Source organism: Somniosus microcephalus, chromosome 13, assembly GCF_052327205.1.
Source record: "Somniosus microcephalus isolate GS21.2 chromosome 13, FLI_Smic_1.0, whole genome shotgun sequence".
NCBI classification, from domain to species: Eukaryota; Metazoa; Chordata; class Chondrichthyes; order Squaliformes; family Somniosidae; genus Somniosus; species Somniosus microcephalus.
In genome coordinates, this window is record NC_140999.1 from 184,709,135 (window position 1) to 184,730,785 (window position 21,651).

A 21,651-nucleotide genomic window follows, 5' to 3' on the forward strand; every position below is an offset into this window, starting at 1 on the left:
CTAGTTCCTGTTAAAGAATGTCCTGAGCAAGCTGGGCCCATGCCCGAGTATTTATACTCTCCCTGGACAGCGCCACCAGCAGGCTGCCCAGTATCATTTCATAAGTCATTTCCACATGAATGACAAGATTCATGTCAAGACCCTCTTTAAAACCCACCTCTTTGACCAAACTTTTGGTCACATGTCCTAATATCTCCTTATGTGCTCGCTGTCAAATTTTTTCTGATTTACGCTCCTGTGAAGCGCCCTGGGACGTTTTACTACGTTAAAGGCGCTATATAAATACAAGTTCTTACTTTCTTTCGGCGGCTGTGTGTGGGCAGCAGCTGTGGGGTTGATATTAACTACCCTACAATGGGCGGGTGAGCATCGGGGGTGAAAAATTAAAAATCGTGAAACACGTTCCCAACCCCTGCCGCTGACTCACCTGGCGCCATCTCTACGGTGACAAGTTGCGTAGCAGGCATGTATCCCATCTTGGAAAGGTGGGACACTATTATAATATTTAAAACAGGCTTCCACGGTGCAGGTGGGAGCCTGATTTAAAGTTAACAGCTGCCGGCCGGGTTTCCCAGGGCTCGGGAAACCCGGCAGCGAAGTGGAGACTGGAGCAGCCGGATCAAGCATGTTATAGAGCACTGCTGTTGGTCCACGTGGAGCAGGAGTGCTTCGCCTGGCCCCTCGTGCAAAGCTTAGGCCCCCCGTCTGCCGATCGGGCCTCTCCTTGCAGCCGCGTTCATCGACAACTACCCCCACCACCCCGCATCCAAGCTCCGATCTCGAGCCTCCTGCCGGGGCTCTGACCCCTCCCATCTCCAACCCCCAGCCCCGCAATCGGCTGACCCTCATCTCCCTCCAACGTCTGATCTTTCCCTCCCTCCATTGCCATTGCTGGGCTCTGACATGCCCCACTCCCTCCGCCAAGACTCGATCGCTCCCAATTGCCAGGGTCCATCCCCTGTGGTCCCTTGCTGTGACCTCCTGCCGCTGGTTTTCCCACCTGACATTCGCCCCCCCGGCCACTCCCGCTCCATCCCTGCCTCCCCATAAATATCGGGGCCTATTTGTGCGCAGCATTGCTCCTCAGCCGCTGCATGTGTGCGCAGTATTGCTCCTTAGTCGCGGCATGTGTGCGCAGTATTGCTCCTCAGTCGCGGCATGTGTGCGCAGTATTGCTCCTCAGCTGCTGCATGTGTGCGCAGTATTGCTCCTCGGCTGCTGCATGTGTGTGCAGTATTGCTCCTCAGCCGCTGCATGTGTGCGCAGTATTGCTCCTCAGCCGCTGCATGTGTGCGCAGTATTGCTCCTCGGCTGCTGCATGTGTGTGCAGTATTGCTCCTCGGCCGCTGTATGTGTACGCAGTATTGCTCCTCAGCCGCTGCATGTGTGCGCAGTATTGCTCCTCGGTTGCTGCATGTGTGCGCAGTATTGCTCCTCAGCCGCTGTATGTGTACGCAGTATTGCTCCTCAGCCGCTGCATGTGTGCGCAGTATTGCTCCTCAGCCGCTGCATGTGTGCGCAGTATTGCTCCTCAGCCGCTGCATGTGTGTGCAGTATTGCTCCTCAGTCGCGGCATGTGTGTGCAGTATTGCTCCTCGGCCGCTGCATGTGTGCGCAGTATTGCTCCTCAGCCGCTGCATGTGTGCGCAGTATTGCTTCTCAGCAGGTACTGAAAAGTCAAGCACACAACTTAAATCCGAACTGATTTTTTTCCCCCTTCCCTATGCCAAGATTGGGAAGCGAGATGTAGCACGTAGGAGAAATGCCCTGGGATGTGTTCTCAAAATGGAGTTTCTGTTTAAAGTTTTACCAAAAAACAGAGTCAGTAGTTAAAGTGGGAAATGAAAAGAGGCAGAAACGAACTAAAAATAAAGACTAGTATAAACAAACCATTGCTCGCCAGTGACAGAGGACCAGCAGCAAAGACACCGGTTGGGAGATAGCTGGTTCGTGGGATATAAATATGCCTGGCCTTATCTGGAACTATGTGAGACCCTTTGTCAGAGAGAGATTAGGGAGTTAGAGGAGCTAGGGAGTAGAAGTGTGACCTTGACATGCCTGGGTATTGATGCTCCATTAACTTGGCGGTCTTCAGGGTCCCTGGCATAGCTGTTTGAAGTGATTGACAGTAAAAGAAGTGAACTCTCCTGACACGTGTCGCTCACATTTGTTAATTAAATGGAAAGATTTTTTTTCTTTGAAGGGCTCTGTGCGCTGCTCGTCTTTCTACAGCTTCTTCCCCTGCTTCTTTCTATTCCTGTAGTTTTCTTTGCTGAGCGTATGCGGAAGGCAGGAGATGCCAACTCTGGTTGGGCGTATTCCTGGAGGTTACATCACATGACCTGTCTCCTTTAACCACCAACCCCCACCCCCCAGGCTCCCGCCATTGATTGCCTGACATTTCCATCCTCACAGCGAACTGCCTTCCCACGGCCAATTGGAAAGAAAGCAGACTCTTCATTACCTGATTGAATGATTCTTGACTATCAGTCGAACAGCCTTCTTCCCTCCCACATCACTACTAAACAGAAGCGTTCAAAGAAAATGGAAAAAAAACACCACTTTTTTAATGAAAGGAAGAAAGATTTGTATTTCTACAGCGCCTTTCATGACCTCAGGATGTCCCAAAGTACTTTACAGCCAATGGAGTACTTTTGAAGTGTAGTCACTGTTTTTAATGCCCCTGTGATTTTTCTCCCGGGTGTTGCTCGCTGCCGTGTCCTGGAGATTAATCTTCAGTTCCTGGAGACTCCAGGCCAATCCTGGAGAGTTGGCAACCCGAGTGAAAGGGTGGCTCGAAAAAGGTCATCCATGACAAAGAGGAAGAGATATTAGGGCCCAGAAATTCGGGTCGGGGGCTTCCCGCGGGTGCAAGCCCCCGACCTGCACTTACCTAGCGCGCCGGCCGTTGAGCTGTGGGCCCGCGTGGGATTCCGATCCTGGGCCTGCTCCAACTGCCGGCGCGCAGTGCTTGCGTATCCCAGGGGCGCCGTTAGTTTGAAGCGTCCCCTGGGATCACGTGGGCCATGGGCAGCCAATGGTAGCAGGGAATCTGTATTCATAGATTTGACAGGAAGACCTGTCAAATTTATGAATACAATTCAGCCCCAAAACATCACTAAAACTTCAAATAAATTAAAAAAAAAAAATCACATTTTTAAAATAACTATAAATTACATAAAATAACTATTTTAAACAATAATTTAAATTTTTGAAAAAATTAATGACAGTTTCTAACGGGGCTAAAAATAAACTTACCTTTCTTTAAAGTATTTAAAAATAATAAACCTGTGGAAAAAATGTTTTAATTTTACTTAATTCACCACTTACCTTGTTAAAAGCAGGCCTTGCAACTGCTTTTTAAAAGCGTAGCTGCTGGAGACTTACCCTCCTGGAGAAACCTGCAAAAAAAAATGGAAGTTCCAGGCGTACGCGCTGCCTCACCGGCGCACGTGTTCGACCTGTGAACCCCTTCCTTTAAGGGAACGGAAGTTCTGGTTTCCCGCGCATGCGCAGTGCATGCACGAATCCGGCACTTTCGTTGGGCCTACGCGTGAGTACACAACGCGTACTCACCCGTGGGGACCTGAAGTTCTGGCCCATAATAAAAGTCACATTGTATAGATATATCGGCTATACCAGCGTCACTAAACTGTACAAGTTTCCTGAGATCAAAAAAAGGTGAGAATAATTCCACTAAAATTATACAACTAAAGTATCACAGAATCACAGAAACCTCACAGTGCAGATAGAGGCCATTTCGGCCCATCGAGCCTGCACCGACACATATCCCACCTGATCCCCGTAACCCCTACACCAACACATATCCCACCCTATCCCCGTAACCCCACGTATTTAATCCCCCTAACACTAAGGGTCAATTTTATCGTAGCCAATCAACCTAACCCGCACATCTCTTGGACTGTGGGAGGAAACCGGAGCACCCGGAGGAAACCCACGCAAACACGGGGAGAATGTGCAAACTCCACACAGACAGTCACCCGAGGCCGGATTCGAACCCGGGTCCCTGGCGCTGTGAGGCAACAGTGCTAACCACTATGCCACCGTGCTGCCGTTTATCAATAAATTGTACATAGGAACAGAAGAAGGCCATTCAGCCCCTCGAGCCTGTTCCAATATTCAATTAGATCAAGGCTGATCTGCATCTTAACTCCATCTACCTGCCTTGGTTACGTAACCCTTAATAGCCTTGTCTTACAAAAATCTATCAATCTCAGTTTTGAAATATTCAATTGACCCCCAGCCTCAACAGCTTTTTGTAGCACTACGAATTGCAAGCAAAGTTAGGAGCAGGGAAGTTATCCCTGCTGTCCTGGCCAATACTTACCCCTCAACCAACACCACTAAAATAGATTACCTGGTCATTATCACATTGCTGTTTGTGGGAGCTTGCTGTGCACAAATTGGCTGCTGCGTTTCCTACATTACAACAGTGACTGCACTTCAAAAAAGTACTTCATTGGCTGTAAAGCGCTTTGGGACGTCCTGAGGTGGTGAAAGACGCTATAGAAATGCAAGTATATGGAGTTAGGTCGCAGATCAGCCATGATCTCAATGAATGGTGCAATAGGCTGGAGAGGCATATTCATGTTCCTAAGTCTCTTTTTAATTGGATAGCTCTTTCAAAGAGCTGGCGCAGACATGATAGGCTGAATGACCTCCTCCTGTGCTGTTTGTAATGCCGCTCATCTGCGCTGAAACCCTCATCCATGCCTTTGTTACCTCTAGACTTGACTATTCCATTGCACTTCTGGCTGGCTTCCCACATTCCACCCTATCTAAACTTGAGGTCATCCAAAACTCGGCTGCTCGTGTCCTAACCCGCACTAAGTCCCGTTCTCCCATCACCCCTGTGCTCGCTGACCTACATTGGCTCCTGGTTAAGCAGCAATTTCAAAATTCTCATCCTTGTTTTCAAATCCCTCTGTGGCCTGGCCCCTCCCTATCTCTGTAATCTTCTCCAGCCCCACAAACCTTCCCGAGCTATCTTCACTCCTCTAATTCTGCCTTTTTGAACATCCCTGATTATAATCGCTCCACCATTGGCGGCCGTGCCTTCTGTTGCCTAGGCCCTAAGCTCTGGAATTCCCTGCCTAAACCTGTCCACCTTGCTACCTCCCTTTCCTCCTTTAAGATGCTCCTTAAAACCTACCTCTTTGACCAAGCTCTTGATGATTCTGCCATTGCCATTTACACTTAATCTAGAGTCATCTTTTGTTTCATAACTTGTCCCATTACCATCTCCTTTTGCCTCGCACCATCATCCCTTTTGTCTCTTAATCTCTCCTGCCTTCCGTCCTATCACACACCTTCCCTTTTGTTCTTTCCTCCCCTCCCCCCTCTCCCTGCCCATACATTTGCTTAATAACCTGTTCCATCTCCAGCTTTTTCCCGTTCTGTCGAAGGGCCATTGACCTGAAACGTTAACTCTGTTTCTCTCTCCACGGATGCTGCCTGACCTGCTGAGTGTCTCCAGCATTTTGTTTTTAATTTTGAACACCTGCCCTAATTTCTCCTTATGTGGCTCGGTGCCAACATTTTTTTTCTTGTCTTAAGATGCTCCTGTGCAGCGCCTCGGGACGCTATATAGGTTAAAGGCGCTATATAAATACAAGTTGTTGTTGTTCAGGTCTGCTCTCTCAGGTGATCGTAAAAGATCCCATGGCACTATTTCGAAGAAGATTAGGGGAGTTATCCCCGGTGTCCTGGCCAATATTTATCCCTCAACCAACATAACAAAAACAGATTATCTGGTCATTATCACATTGCTGTTTGTGGGACCTTGCTGTGCGCACAAATTGGCTGCCGTGTTTCCCACATTATAACATTGACTCCACTTCAAAAGCGCTTTGAGACGTCCGGTGGTCGTGAACATAAGAACATAAGAAATAAGAGCAGGAGTTGGCCATACAGCCCCTTGAGCCTGCTCCGCCATTCAATAAAATCATGGCTGATCTTTGACCTCAACTCTACTTTCTCGCCCGATCCCCATATCCCTTGATTCCCTATAGTCCAAAAATCTACCTATCGTAGCCTTGAATACACTCAATGACTGAACCTCCACAGCCCTCTGGGGCAGAGAATTCCAAAGATTCACCACCCTCCGAGTGAAGAAATTCCTCCTCATCTCAGTCTTAAATGGCCGACCCCTTATCCTGAGACTATGCCCCTAGTTCTAGACACTCCAGCCAGGGGAAACAACCTCTCAGCATCTACCCGGTCAATCCCCTTCAGAATCTTGTATGTTTCAATGAGATCACCTCTCATTCTTCTAAACTCCAGAGAGTATCGGCCCATTCTACACAATCTCTCATCACAGGACAGCCCCCTCATCCCAGGAATCAATCTGGTGAACCTTCGTTGCACCGCCTCCAAGGCAAGTACATCCTTCCTTAGATAAGGAGACCAAAACTGTGCACAGTACTCCAGGTGTGGTCTCACCAAGGCCCTGTACAGGAACAAGGATGTCTTGCTGCAGTTGTACAGGGCCTTGGTGAGACCACATCTTGAGTATTGTGTGCAGTTTTGGTCACCTTATCTGAGGAAGGATGTTCTTGCCATGGAAGGAGTGCAGCGAAGATTCACCAGGCTGATACCTGGGATGGTAGGAATGACGTATGAGGAGAGATTGGGTCGATTGGGCTTATACTCGCTGGAGTTTACAAGAATGAGAGGGGATCTCATTGAAACTTATAAAATTCTGACAGGACTGGACAGACTAGATGCAGGAAGGATGTTGCCGATGGTCAGGGAGTCCAGAACCAGGGGTCACAGTCTAAGGATAAGGGGTAAGTCATTTAGGACAAAAATGAGGAGGAATTTCTTCACCCAGAGAGTGGTGAACCTGTGGAATTCTCTACCACAGAAGGCAGTAGAGGCCAATTCATTAATATATTCAAGAAGGAGTTGGATATATTTCTTAAGGCTAAAGGGATCAAGGGATATGGGGAGAAAGCAGGGACAGGGTACTGAATTTGGATGATCAGCCATGATCGCATTGAATGGCGGAGCAGGCTCGAGGGGCCGAATGGCCTACTCCTGCTTCTATCTTCTATGTTTCTGTACAATTGTAGCAAGACTCCCGATCTACTGCATCTACCCTTCAGAATCTTGTATGTTTCAATGAGTGAACGGCGCTACAGAAATGCAAGTCTTTCTTCTTGTTGCTGTTGTTGCAGAAGGGCGCACTGCGCCTTTAAGCAGGGGCGGGGGGGTGGGGCAGAGGGTTTGATTGACAGCGAGAAATGGAATACGCCGAGCCAATCAGCGGGCCGTTCCCGGGGCTGGCCCCGGAGCTGTCAATCATCAGGCTGGCCGGCACCGCGCGCACTCGGGCAGCTGACGGTGGAGCGGATCGGATCGCGGAGAAAGTGAGTGAGCGAGAGCCGGAGCGAAGCTTCAGCACGTTCACAGCCCGGCCAGCCCAGCGGCATCGTGGAGGGGAAGATGAGCCAGAGCGAAAGCCGAAAGAGGCCGAGGTCGCCCAGCCCCGCTGGCGGGGCGGGCGGTTGCAAAAACACCACCCCCGAGAAGAGAGTTTCCCACATCAAGTTAAAATCCAGTTACCGGGACTGGGATGTGGAGGAGGTCTGCTGCTTCCTGCGGGTGCACGGGTTCGCAAAGTTCGAGCAGTTGTTCAGAGGCAAGTAGAGGATGATCCAGCACAGAAGGAGGCCATTTGGCCCATCGTGCATGTGCCGGCTCTTTGCACGAGCTTTCCCGTCAATCCCACCCCCTTGCCCTTTTCCTCCATACCATGCAAATTTACCTCCTACACTTGCAAAAAGCAAGCTGCAGACGGAAAGAGTGAGACACGCCCTCTGAGGATAACCTACTCCCATTGCTATTTCATTTTGGTCAATGAAGCATATCTAAAGCATGAATTTGCTTTGTATTTTATAAATCTTGATCTAGGAGTGTCCCTGCAAAGTGTGCAAGAGGTCCTCCTGGATCATTCGAGGGTAACTGAATGAATAATTGTTATTTCTTTACAAGTGGTCCACATCTGCATTTTGATCAGATGTGGCTTGTTTAATATTAGTAACATATTGAATGTGCTGTGTATGTTGTGGACTTCCTATTGGGGCATCATCATTCTGTGACACATAGGAGCTGCTTCTCTGTGGGGCATCTCGCACTGAGCTGTAACTGGTGGAAACCCTGTTACTGGGACCTCCTGACGAAATTACAGCGGTGCAGAGGGAGACACAGTGAGGCAATTCACTCCCAAAGTCACCCCTGCAGCGGTGCAATCTGACAGTAAGGAGGGAGCCTCTTGCAAATGTTGATCATATTGACTATGATTGAGAACATAAGAAATAGGTGCAGGAGTCGGCCATGTGGCCCCTCGAGCCTGCTCCGCCATTCAACAAGATCATGGCCGAACTTCTACATCAACTCCACTTTCCGGCCCTATCCCTTGATTCCCTTAGCGCCCAAAAATCTATTGATCTCTGTCTTAAATATACTAAATGACTGAGTATGTGTATGTATGTATATATATTTGTTTTATAAATATATTAAGAGCAAGAGGATAACTAAAGCAAGAGTAGGGCCTGTTGGGACCATAAAGGTAAGCTGTGTGTGGAAGCGGAAGACATGGGTATGGTTATTAATGAATACTTTGCGTCTGTTTTCTCAAAAGAGAGGGATGTTGCAGACATTGCAATCGGAGGAGGTGTGTGAAATATTAGAGGAAATAAACATAGTGAAAGAGGAAGTATTAAGGGGTTTGGCATCTTTGACAGTGGATAAATTCCCAGACCCAGATGAAATGTATCCCAGACTGTTAAGAGAGGAAAGAGCAGAGGCTCTGACCATCATTTTCCAATCCTCTCTGGCTACAGGTGTGGTGCTGAAGGACTGCTAACGTGGTACCGTTGTTTAAAAAGGGAGAAAGGAATAGACCGAGTAATTACAGGCCAGTCAGCCTAACCTAAGTGGTGGGAAAATTATTGCAAAAAATTCTGAGGGACAGGATAAATCTTCATTTAGAAAGACGAGGATTAATCAGGGACAGTCAGCATGGATTTGTTAAGGGAAGGCCGTGTCTGACGAACTTGATTGAATTTTTTGAGGAAGTAACAAGGAGGGTCGACGAGGGTAGTGTGTTTGATGTAGTCTCTGGATTTTAGCAAGGCTTTTGATAAGGTCCCGCATGGCAGACTGGTCACGAAAGTAAAAGCCCATGGGATCCAAGGCAAAGTGATAAGTTGGATCCAAAATTGGCTCAGAGGCAGGAAACAAAAGGTAATGGTTGAAAGGTGTTTTTGTGACTGGAAGGCTGTTTCCAGTGGGGTTCTGCAGGGCTCCGTACTGGGTCCTTTGCTTTTTGTGGTATATATCAATGATTTGGACTTGAATGTAGGAAGTATGCTTAAGAAGTTTGCAGATGATGCAAAAATTGGCCGTGTGGTTGATAATGAAGAAGAAAGCTGCAGACTGCAGGAAGATATCAATGGACTGGTCAGGTGGGCAGAACAGTGGCAAATGGAATTCAATCTGGAGAGGTGTGAGGTAATGCTTTTGGGGAGGCCGAACAAGGCAAGGGAATACACATTACAGGAAACTTTGGTTTATCCAGAGGTTATGTGTCCGGAATACTCGATCTAACGGCAAAAATCAGGAGCCGTTTTCTATAAGTTTTTTTTAGTTCTCGTTGCTTTTTTTTCCCCAGTCAGGCACTGCAAGGTCTGTAGCTATAGCAACAGCTTCAGCTAGAGACGCTTGCAGCTGCAGCCGACTGTTTTGACAGGGTTTGTTGATTCACACGGAACTTTTCAGTTCCGTATGTTTCAACATTAACGCTGGTATGTCCGGCACTTTTGATGGTACGGCACCAGCTCGGTCCCGTCAGTGCCGGATATCAGAAAGTTTCCTGTAAATGGTAGGATACTGAGAAGTGCAGAAGATCAGAGGGACCTTGGAGTGCATGTCCACAGAAGGTAGCAGAACAGGTAGATAAGGTGGTTAAGAAGGCATACGGGATACTTGCCTTTATTAGCCGAGGCATATAATATAAGAGCAGGGAGGCTATGCTTGAACTGTATAAAACACTAGTTAGGCTGCAGCTAGAATATTGCATGCAGTTCTGGTCACCACATTACAGGAAGGATGTGATTGTACTAGAGAGGGTACAGAGGAGATTTAAGAGGATGTTGCCTGGACTGGGGAATTTTAGCTATGAGGAAAGATTGGATAGGCTGGGATTGTTTTCTTTGGAACAGAGGAGGCTGAGGGGAGAACTAATTGAGGTGTATAAAATTAAGAAGGGCCTAGATAGTGGACAGGAAGGACCTATTTCCCTTAGCAGAAGGGTCAATAACCAGCTGACATAGATTTAAAGTAATTGGTCAGGGGATTTGAGGAGAAATTTTTTCACCGAGGGTGGTGGGGGTCTGGAACTCACTGCCTGAAAGGGTGGTAGATTTAAATAAAGGGAAACTACGATGGTCTGAGGAGCGAGTTGGGTAGGATTGATTGGGGAATGGCACTCAAAGGGTTGACGGTGGATAGGCAATGGCAAACATTCAAAGACCGAATGGATGAGCTACAGAATTTGTTCATCCCAGTTTGGCATAAAAATAAAACAAAAAAGGTGACTCAACCATGGCTAACAAGGGAAATTAGGGATAGCATAAGATCCAAGGAGAGAACATATAAATTGGCTAGAAAAAGCAATAATCCTGAGGATTGGGAGCAGTTTAGGAGTCAACAAAGGAGGACAAAGGGATTAATTAAGAAAGGGAAAATAGAATATGAGAGTAAGCTTTCAGGGAACATAAAAACTGACTGTAAAAGCTTTTATAGATATGTGAAGAGAAAAAGATTAGTGAAGTCAAGCGTAGGTCCCTTACAGTCAGAATCAGGGGAATTTATAATGGGGAAACAAGGAAATGGCAGACCAACTAAATACATACTTTGGTTCTGTCTTCACAAAGGAGGACACAAATAACCTCCCAGAGATGCCGGGGAACATAGGGTCTGATGAAAGAGAGGAACTGAAAGAAATCAGTATTTGTAGGAAAATGGTGTTAGGAAAATTGATGGGACTGAAGGCTGATAAATCCCCAGGGCCTCATGGTCTACATCCCAGGGTACTTAAGGAAGTGGCCCTAGAGATAGTAGATGCATTACTGGTCATCTTCCAGAACTCGATAGACTCTGGAACGGTACCCATGGATTGGAGGGTAGCTAATGTTACACCACTATTCAAAAAAGGTGGTAGAGAAAAAGCGGGGAATTATAGACTGGTAAGCCTGACATCGGTAGTGGGGAAAATGCTAGAATCTATTATAAAAGATGTAATAGCAGAGCACTTGGTAAGCAGTGACAGGATCGGACAAAGTCAACATGGATTTACAAAAGGTAAATCATGCTTGACTAATCTACTGGAATTTTTTGAGGATGTAACTGGTAAAATAGATAAGGGAGAACCAATGGATGTGGTGTATTTGGACTTTCAGAAGGCTTTCGATAAGGTCCCACACAAGAGATTAGCGTGCAAAATTAAGGCACATGGGATTGGGGGCAAGGTATTGACTTGGATAGAGAACTGGTTGGCGGACAGAAAGCAAAGAGTTGGAATAAACGGGTCGTTTTCCGAGTGGCAGGCAGTGACTAGTGGGGTACCGCAAGGATCGGTCCTAGGACCCCAGCTGTTCACAATATATATTAATGATCTGGACGAGGGAATTGGATGTAATATCTCCAAATTTGCAGATGACACAAAGCTGGGCAGGAGGGTAAGCTGCGAGGAGGATGTCGGGAAACTCCAGTACGATTTGGACAGGTTGGGTGATTGGGCAGAAACATGGCAAATGCACTACAATGTGGATAAATGTGAGGTTTTCCACTTTGGTGGCAAAAACAGGAAGGCAGATTATTATTTGAATGGCAATAGATTGGTAGAAGGGGAAGTGCAAAGAGACCTGGGTGTCCTTGTGCACCAGTCGCTGAAGGTAAGCATGCAGGTGCAGCAGGCGGTTAAGAAGGCAAATGGTATGTTGGCCTTCGTAGCAAGAGGGTTCGAGTACAGGAACAAGGATGTCTTGCTACAGTTGTACAGGGCCTTGGTGAGACCACACCTTGAGTATTGTGTGCAGTTTTGGTCGCTTTATTTGAGGAAGGATGTTCTTGCCATGGAGGGAGTGCAGCGAAGATTCACCAGACTGTTACCTGGGATGGCAGGAATGACGTATGAGGAGAGATTGTGTCGATTGGGCTTATACTCACTGGAGTTTAGAAGATTGAGAGGGGATCTCATCGAAACCTATAAAATTCTGTCAGGTCTGGACAGACTAGATGCAGGAAGGATGTTTCTGATGGCCGGGGAGTCCAGAACCAGGGGTCATAGTCTAAGGATAAGGGGTAAGCCATTTAGGACTGAAATGAGGAGGAATTTCTTCACCCAGAGAGTGGTGAACCTGTGGAATTCTCTGCCACAGAGGGTGGTGGAGGCTAGTTCATTAAATATATTCAAGAAGGAGTTAAATATATTTCTTAAGGCTAAAGGGATCAAGGGATATGGGGAGAAGGCAGGGACAGGGTACTGAATTTGGATGATCAGCCATGATCACATTGAATGGCGGAGCAGGCTCGAAGGGCCGAATGGCCTATTCCTGCTCCTATCTTCTATGTTTCTATGTAGAGGCAGAGACTCTGATCACATTTAAAAAGTCCTTGGATATGCACTTGAAGTGCCGTAACCTACAAGGATACGGACCAAGTGCTGGAAGGTGGGATTAGGGTGGGTAGCTCTTTGTCGGCCGGCATGGACAAGATGGGTCGAATGGCCTCCTTCTGTGCTGCAAATTTCTATGATAAGAACATAAGAAATAGGAGCATAAACCAAACAGGCCTGTTGAATTTGATGTTAGATTTGAGAGGAAGAAGGGAGAGTGACAAACCATGGTATTTATTTGAAGTAAAACATAGAAGATAGGAGCAGGAGTAGGCCATTTGGCCCCTCAAGCCTGCTCCGCCATTCAATGAGATCATGGCTGATCATCCAAATTCAGTACCCTGTCCCTGCCTTCTCCCCATATCCCTTGATCCCTTTAGCCTTAAGAAATATATCCAACTCCTTCTGGAATATATTTAATGAATTGGCCTCTACTGCCTTCTGTGGTAGAGAATTCCACAGGCTCACCACTCTCTGGGTGTAACGGAAACTTTGAAGGGATGAGAAATTAATTGACCGCAGGCTGAACTGCTAATGGGTAAACATACGGAGAAACAATGAGAAGTATTCAAAGAAGTATTTGGTACGATACAAAACCCGATACATACTGTACCTAAATAAATGGTATAAGCTCTGTTGTGTAGTTAACCGTAGTCAACCAATGAGGCAAGGGACAGCACAAATGCTGTTACTAGTTGAACCTACAAACAAACAATGGGAAAGTATTTCAAGAGGCATTTGGTATAATTCAAAAACCCAGTACACACCCCTAAAAGGTAAAGGCTCCACTTGTGTAGTTAAGCTCAACAAATTATGTAAGAGGTAGTCTCGAGCTGATTTAAAAAAAAATGCTTGCACGCATGCAAGGAATAATGGAAATCCAATGGACTGGGAGAGCTGTAAAATGCAACAATGGGGTTGGAAGAAAGTAATGAAGTGTTAAAAAGAGAATATGGAAGAAAAGCTAACAGCAAAAGTTCTTAAAAATGTATGATGAGAGAGTGGTTAAAGGGAATGTGGGCCCATTAAAGACAGATGAAGGTGAGACTATAATGGACAGTAAGGAAATGGTAGACTGGTTAAGTGGGTATTTTTATATCTGTTTTCACAGTGGAGGAAGAGGACAAAATAGCCGTGGTAGAAAAGAACCTAAAAATAAGTCAAGGAGAGAATTTAATATAAGATTTTTTTAAATGGTAATGGAGAAAATAATGGAATGTAAAGTAGACAAATCTCCAGGACCTGATGCTTACCACTCCAGAATATTAACATAAATAGAGAAAATTGCAGATGCATTAGACATAATTTTCCAAAGCACTCCAGATTGCGGAATTGTGCAATGCAATTTCCACAAATTACTTCAGAAGATGATTAATGTCAGTATGTTATAAACACAGTTCATGTCCATTGTGTCATTTCCTGTGTCACACTCTAGCGATTTTATTTGGCTGAAATAAAAACCAATCACAACTTTTGAGCGCTCAGGAGTCGGGAAGAGAAGCCAGATGACATCACATATTTCACAATGACATAATTAAACTGAGCTATGAATTGCCTTTTCTGCCTTCACAATTAATGTTTTTTGACAACAATAACAACTTGTATTTATATAGCGCCTTTAGCGTAGTAAAACGTCCCAAGGCGCTTCACAGGAGTATTATAAGACAAAAGATTTGACACTTGAGCCACATAAGGAGAAATTAGGGCTGGTGACCAAAAGCTTGGTCAAAGAGGTAGGTTTTAAGGAGTGTCTTAAAGGAGGAGAGAGGCGGAGAGATTTAAGGAGGGAATTCCAGAGCTTAGGGCCGAGGCAACAGAAGGCACGGCCACCAATGGTTGAGCGATTATAATCAGGGATGCGCAAGGGCAGAATTAGAGGAGCACAGATATCTCGGTGGGGTTGTGGGGCTGAAGGTGATTACAGAGATAGGGAGGGGCGAGGCCATGGAGGGATTTGAAAACAAGGATGAGAATTTTGAAATCGAAGCCTTGCTTAACCGGGAGCCAATGTAGGTCAGCGAGCACAGGGTAATGGGTGAACAGAACTTGGTGCGAGTTAGGACACGGGCAGCTGAGCTTTGGATGACAAGTTTACATAGGGCAGAATGTGGGAGGCCAGCCAGGAGTGCGTTGGAATAGTCAAGTCTAGAGGTAACAAAGGCATGGGTGAGTGTTTCAGCAGCGGATGAACTGAGGCAAGGGTGGAGACGGGCAATGTTATGGAGGTGGAAGTAGGCGGTCTTAGTAATGCCACGGATATGTGGCCTGAAGCTCATTTCAGGGTCAAATATGACACCAAGGTTGCGAACAGTGTGGTTCAGCCTCAGACATATGTTGGGGAGAGGGATGGAGTCCGTGGCTAGAGAATGGAGTTTGGACGGGGACCGAAAACAATGGCTTCAGTCTTCCCAATATTTAATTGGAGAACATTTCTGCTCATCCAGAACTGGATGTTGGATAAGCAGTCTGACAATTTAGAGACCGTGGCGGGGTCAGGAGAAGTGGTAGTGAGGTAGGGCTAGGTGTCGTCAGCGTACACGTGGAAACTGATGCTGTGCTTTCGGATGATGTCGCCAAGGGGCAGCATGTAGATGAGAAATAGGAGGGGGCCAAGGATAGATCCTTGGGGGACACCAGAGGTAACGATGTGGGAGCGGGAAGAGAAGCTGTTGCAGGTGATTCTCTGGCTACGATTAGATAGATAAGAATGGAACCAGGCGAGTGCAGTCCCACCTAGCTGGACGACATTTTAACTCAAAAGCCTGGTTTGAAGTTGCCATTTTTCGCGACGTCATTCTGTCAAAGCTGAAGGAAGTTTCCGACTGCACCTTTACCCACGGTCCCCAGGTTGCTGCCCTGAACAGAATTTCCCTCCATGCTTTTCTCTTTAAGGGAAAGTAGGTGTTTCCTGGGCGTGCAGCAGGATTTCTGAGTTTCTTAATTTTGCAAATGGTTTGAAAAACAACTGGAAGATGAATTTAAACTTTCAGCTCAAACCTATTGTCAATTGCTTTTAGTTCAGAATAAAAATATGTACAGGTTGACAATTAGTGTAACCTTCCTGCCTCCCTCAATGTTTTGCCCTCCATGCCATCGTTTCCTCTTGATAACTTACTAGAATCTGTCCATGACACTTGATAGGGGCTGACCGGTGGGCAAGAATGAGTTCCACTGAATACTGCTTCATGTTTCACTTTCCTATCCTCTTTCTCTAGATGAAAAGCTATCTGGCATCACCCTGCCCTATCTGAAGGAATCTGATTTAGAACAGCTAGGAGTGAGGTAAGTGCAGCAATGCTGTAGCAATGAGAAATACTTTGTCTGAATTCAGGGCAGTGTGTGATTATCTGAGTGTGAGGATTGTTATTTCTAAGCAAAGACATTTCCCCAGATTCACATGCAATGGGCAGAGAGCTGGAATAAGAACATAAGAATTAGGAGCAGGAGTCGGCCCTTCGAGCCTGCTCCGCCATTCAGTAAGATCATGGCTGATCTTCCACCTCAACTCCACTTTCACGCCTGATCCCCATATCCATTGATTCCCCCTAGAGTCCAAAAATCTTATCTATCCCAGCCTTGAATATACTCAATGATTCAGCATCCACAGCCCTTTGAGGTAGAGAATTCCAAAGATTCACAACCCTCTGAGTGAAGAAATTCCTCCTCATCGTTGTTAAATGTTGACGTGGTCTCTGCTTCAATCACTAACTGCCTCACAACCCTCTGCATAAAGAAGAAGAAAAGGTTCTTGTGCTCGCTGTTAAATTTCTTCCATTTACTCTTCTATCTTTATCCCCTCAAATCACTGTAAACAATGTTGTTTCTACCTGTGCTGTCCCACTCCTTCATGACTTTAAACACCTCTATCAAATCGCCCTGGAACGAAAGCAGTCCCAGTTTTACAAGTCTTTAAATAACAACAGAAAATGCTGGAAAAACTCAGCAGGTCAGGCAACATCCGTGGAGAGAAATTTGAGTTGACGTTTCGGGTCGAACCCTTCTTCAAAATGGAATAGAGTCCTTACGGGAGGCGGGGTGGGAGTAAGTGTAGTCTAGGTAGCTGTGGGAGTCAGTGGGCTTGTAGTGAATATTGGTCGATAACCTATCCCCAGAGATGGAGACGGAGAAGTCGAGGAAGGGAAGAGTCGGAGATGGACCATGTGAAGGTGAGGGAAGGGTGGAAATTGGAGGCAAAGTGAATGAAATTGTCTAGTTTGGGGCGAGAGCAGGAAACGGCACCGATACGGCACCTATTACTTTTTTACTTATAATTTTTTCCACCCCTTTGTTTTGGGTCCTCCTTCCCCACCCCCCCCCCCCCTTTCCTTTTGTTTCTCTCACCTGGCAGCTGTCTCTTACCTGCCAGTACACTTCACACCGAATCTCAGCTGCCTTTTGTCTCCACGGGCCTATTACCAGCTCGTCTGGCTTCGAATACCTTTTATTGTCTCTTTTTCTTCTTTTGTTCGATCGCAGTCTTGCCTTCGATCTATTTTTTTTTTCTTTCCAGTTTTGAAGAAGGGTTTCGACCTGAAACGTCAACTCAAATTTCTCTCCACGGATGTTGCCTGACCTGCTGAGTTTTTCCAGCATTTTCTGTTGTTATTTCAGATTTCCAGCATCTGCCGTATTTTGCTATCGTACTATTTTACAAGTCTTTGTTCTGTTTGCATTTCCTCATACAAGGGAGTGTCCTAGTGATTGCCGCATTAGCCGACTTGTGTTGCTTCATTCCAAAATTGAACTTCTTTTGTGCTTTGAGCTGTTTCGACATGTGCTGTTTATTAATTGTATTTATGTAAAAGTACACTGTGCTGCTCTGGCTACAGCTGATCAGAAGCAGTCTCTCATTTCCCCCTTATTAGGGGAATTTTATACTTCTCAAGCTAACGCTTCTAAACGAGAAGCTGACCTTGGGGTTGGGGTTTAAGAGAGATTCCTTGTGGCCATTATCTCTTTTTCTATCAAGTCCCCACTTCAGGGACTTGAGCACAAAATCTAGGCTGGCAATCCAGTGCAATGCTGAGGGAGTGCTGCACTGTTGGAGGTCTTTCGGATGAGACGTTAAACCGAGTCTGCTCTCAGGTGGACATAAAAGATCCCACGGCATTTTTTCGAAGAAGAACAGGGGAGTTATTCCCGGTGTCCTGGCCAGGCTTTATCCTTCAATCAACAGCACTAAAAACAGATTATCAGGTCATTATCACATTGTTGTTTGTGGGAGCTTTGTGTGTGCAAATTGGCTGCCGTGTTTCCCACATTACAACAGTGACTCCACTTCAAAAAGTACTTCATTGGCTGTAAAGCACTTTGGGACATCCTGAGATCATGAATGGTGTGTTATAACTCACTTTGGTTCGAGGGGCTGAATGGCCTACTCCTGTCCCTATGAAGGGATGAAAGTGCAGTGTTGTGACACAGTGCAACATCCAGCCTCTTGTAGCTGAGATTTGTTTTAATGCAGTGAGCGTGGATTTCACTCCCTAGTTTCCCGTCAGACACTGGAGCAGTACTCTTTTCAGTGCTGGGGTGAAGGAAGGGACAAGTAGACAGAATTGGTGGCGAATGTAATCAATTCCAAATGGATGTTGTGTGGGGCACATTTTACCACGGATCAGATTATTCTTCGTAAGCAAAGGTTGGTTGAGAGATGACTTACGGTTGCTGTTTTGTTTCCAGCGCTCTCGGAGAACGATTACACCTGATCAGCTGTATTGATGCGCTCTGGCAGAACCCTATTGACGTGAAGGTAGGAAATACGTTTGAAGGGGAAATTGAATAGTCTCTTGACATCGGTTGCCTATCGGTCTGTCTGGCTCACAGCAATGTTGAGAGTTTGGAATAGGTTGGCCATTTGGAAAAACCTGGTAGAAGATGGCGGGGGGAGGTGGGGTTGAATGAAGAGATTGTTGTACTGCATTGTTCTGAGAGGTTCTAACCTATCAGGAAAGAGAAGGCTGAGAGGTGACCTGATAGAGGTATTTAAAAGTATAAAGGGGTTCAGTAGGGTAGACCGAGAAGATGTTTCCACTTGTAGCGGGGGGGGGGATTCAAAAACTAGGGGCCATGAATATAGGATAGTCACTAATAAATCCGATAGGGAATTCAGGAGAAACTTCTTTTCCCAGGGAGTGGTTAAAATGCGGAACGCGCGACCACAAGGAGTAGTTGAGGCGACTAGCATAGATGCATTTAAATGGAAGCTGGATAAGCACATGAGGGAGAAAGGAGTAGAAGGGTCTCTTTCTTAGGCAGTCCCTCGGAACCGAGGATGACTTGCTTCCACATTAAAAATGAGTTCGCAGGTGACTGATGAGTTCAATGCGGGACCTACAGTCTGCCACAGGTGGGGCAGACGGTGGTTGAAGGGGCGGGTGGGTGGGGTGCTTGGGTTGACGTGCGCTCCTTGCACTGCCTGCGCTTGGCTTCCGCTTGCTCCTGGCGAAGAGACTGGAGGTGTTCGGCGCCTTCCCGGATGCTGCATCTCCACTTTGTGCGGTCTTGGGCCAGGGAGTCCCAGGTGTGGGTGGGGATGTTGCACTTTTTCAAGGAGGCTTTGAGGGTGTCCTTGAAGCGTTTCCTCTGCCGACCTGAAGTAGAAGGGTATGCTGATGGGGTGAGATGAAGAGGGGTGGGAGGAGGTTTGTGTACAGCATAAACACCGGCAAGGACCAGTTGGGCTGAATGGCCTGTTTCTGTGCTGTCGGCTCGATGTAACTCGATGCTCTGTTGTACTCTGGAGAATAAGCGTGTTCCAATCATTTTGTGATCGTGTGTGTAAGTTGCTGATTAATTAAGTGCGATAACCTGTGTGTGGGATGTAACGCACATGCTCACGCTTGTAACCCTGTCATGTGATGAGAGAAGACACCTTTCACTTTTTCTGTAGGTGTTCAATGACCCAATCCACGGACACATTGAGATGCATCCACTCCTCGTCCGAATCATCGACACTCCACAGTTCCAGCGGCTTCGCTTCATCAAGCAGCTGGGTGGGACATACTTTGTGTATCCTGGGGCTTCCCACAACAGGTTTGAACACTCCATAGGGTAAGGGCTCGGCAAGGAATTCTGGAAATTATGTTTGAAAGCAGTTTGAGGTCATTTCTTCTGTTGTTATATTTTCTCCCGACGATTCTTCCTCCAGTGCAAGGTCCACTGTCCCACAGTCGATGGTGGCCCTCCAGTACCTCGCGCCCAAGTAGTCATTCTTCCAAATGAACTCACGTGGTGAATGCGGGCAGGCTCCTGGACCATTGGAGCATTGCTTGAGGTTCTCTGCCCCAACGGGCCATGGATGCTCAGTTGTTGAATATATTCAAGGCTGAGATCGATAGATTTCTGGACTCTAGCGAAAACTCCGCCCAGTGTCCACTTGCGTGTTTGCAGCAGAGGTTGATGAAAAGTGACCGGCCAAGGGACACTGAGTCCAATTGCACTGCCCCCTGCCCCCCAGTATTTTGGGTGAGATATGCTAACTGAGCTCTGAACAGGAACTGAGCCTGGAATCCTCCTTTCTGTGTGGCTCAGTGCTATCCGTTGTGTGTTGGTTCCAGTTTGAAAAGAACCTTGCGTTAACTGTGTGACAATATATCCTCTGACCGCCACTCTTTATTGGAGTGGGACTGATGCTCACTGGCCAGTGGGTATTCTGAATATTGTAGCAGGTTAATGACTGGACAAAGTGCTGTGTTGAGATGGGACAGGGAACAGAGTGAGACGAACTCTTGATCCGGCTCCCAAGGATTTGTGGGCTATTGAGTTGTCGGACTTTAATCTGAGGGAGATTGTGGATTAGCTCAGGCAATCTGTTGAGTTGTTCCAGGTCTTGTCCTTTTGTACTTTAAGGGTCCTTTAGGCATTGGGTAATATTTATCCGTTCTCTAGTCAGGCCACTGGGTAGATAATTATATCTCCGGGCCCCACCCTCTGCTGAGGGCTGATGGCTGTTCAAGTTATAACTTGCTGCTTGAGATTGTAACGACAACATACATATTGCCAAAACGTTATGGGGCTTACAGTATATTATAGGCCCATCTGCTGCTGAAAGCCGCATCCAGACTCGACTATTCCAACCCTCCCCTGACCAGCCTCCTGTCTTCCTCCCTCCGTAAACTTCAGCTCATCCAAAACGCTGCTTCCCGTGTCCTAACTCTGACCAAGTCCCGTTCACCACCACCCCCCCCCCCCCCCCCCCCCCCAGCCCTGTGCTCACTGACCTACATTGGTCTGGCAACCTGCCGATTTTAAAATTCGCATCCCTGCATGGCCTCGCCCCTCTCCCTATCTGTGTAACCTCCTCCAGCCCTACAACCAATGTTCCCGTAAAAAAAATATTTTTGGGTCCGCGGCCCCTTCAAAATACACAGGAGGGCCAGAGCGCTGACTGGCCGCGCAGCTTAAAGGGAACCTTACCTACCCTCCGAGAAGTTTGTGTTCCTCCAATTCTGGAACCTGATTTTAATTGCTGCACCATTGGCGGCCGTGCCTTCAGCTGTCTGGACCCTAGGCTCTGGGATTCCCTCCCTAAACCTCTCTGCCTCTCTTATTTTAAGACGCTCCTTAAAACCTTCCTCTTTGACCAAGCTTTTGATCACCTGTCCTAATATCTCCTTATGTGGCTCGGTGTCAAATTGTGTCTGATTACGCTGCTGTGAAGCGCCTCGGGCCGTTTTACTACATTTAAAGGCGCTGTATAAATTGTTTCTGTTGCACACTGAAATGTTTCGGTGGGGTAAACTCGAATGACACTGAATGCCACAATTGGGGGCGTTTCTAGTAATTTGTTTAAATAGCACACAGTGCTGAGTCCAAAGAATGCAAATTTAGGAATATTTCCCGATAGTTCAGGCTGCGTATGCTTAGCCGGACAGGACGTGGAAACTGAAGTCCACAGCAGTGCAAGGTTTGCACGTCGATGGTTTAGACCCTAGTGTGTCCGCTTGGCT

General features: G+C 46.8%; 1 protein-coding gene across 1 annotated transcript in view; it reads left to right on the forward strand.

Moving 5' to 3' along the window:
- Positions 1-7,315: 7,315 nt before the first annotated feature.
- Positions 7,316-21,651, forward strand: part of LOC147108868 (deoxynucleoside triphosphate triphosphohydrolase SAMHD1-like) — a 53,138-nt gene continuing 38,802 nt past the window's right edge. The window contains exons 1-4 of the mRNA XM_086005790.1: positions 7,316-7,663; positions 15,919-15,985; positions 18,383-18,452; positions 19,593-19,753. Coding sequence (XP_085861916.1) covers positions 7,468-7,663; positions 15,919-15,985; positions 18,383-18,452; positions 19,593-19,753 — 494 coding nt within the window. The 5' untranslated portion in view covers positions 7,316-7,467. The remainder of the gene's footprint in view (positions 7,664-15,918; positions 15,986-18,382; positions 18,453-19,592; positions 19,754-21,651) is intronic.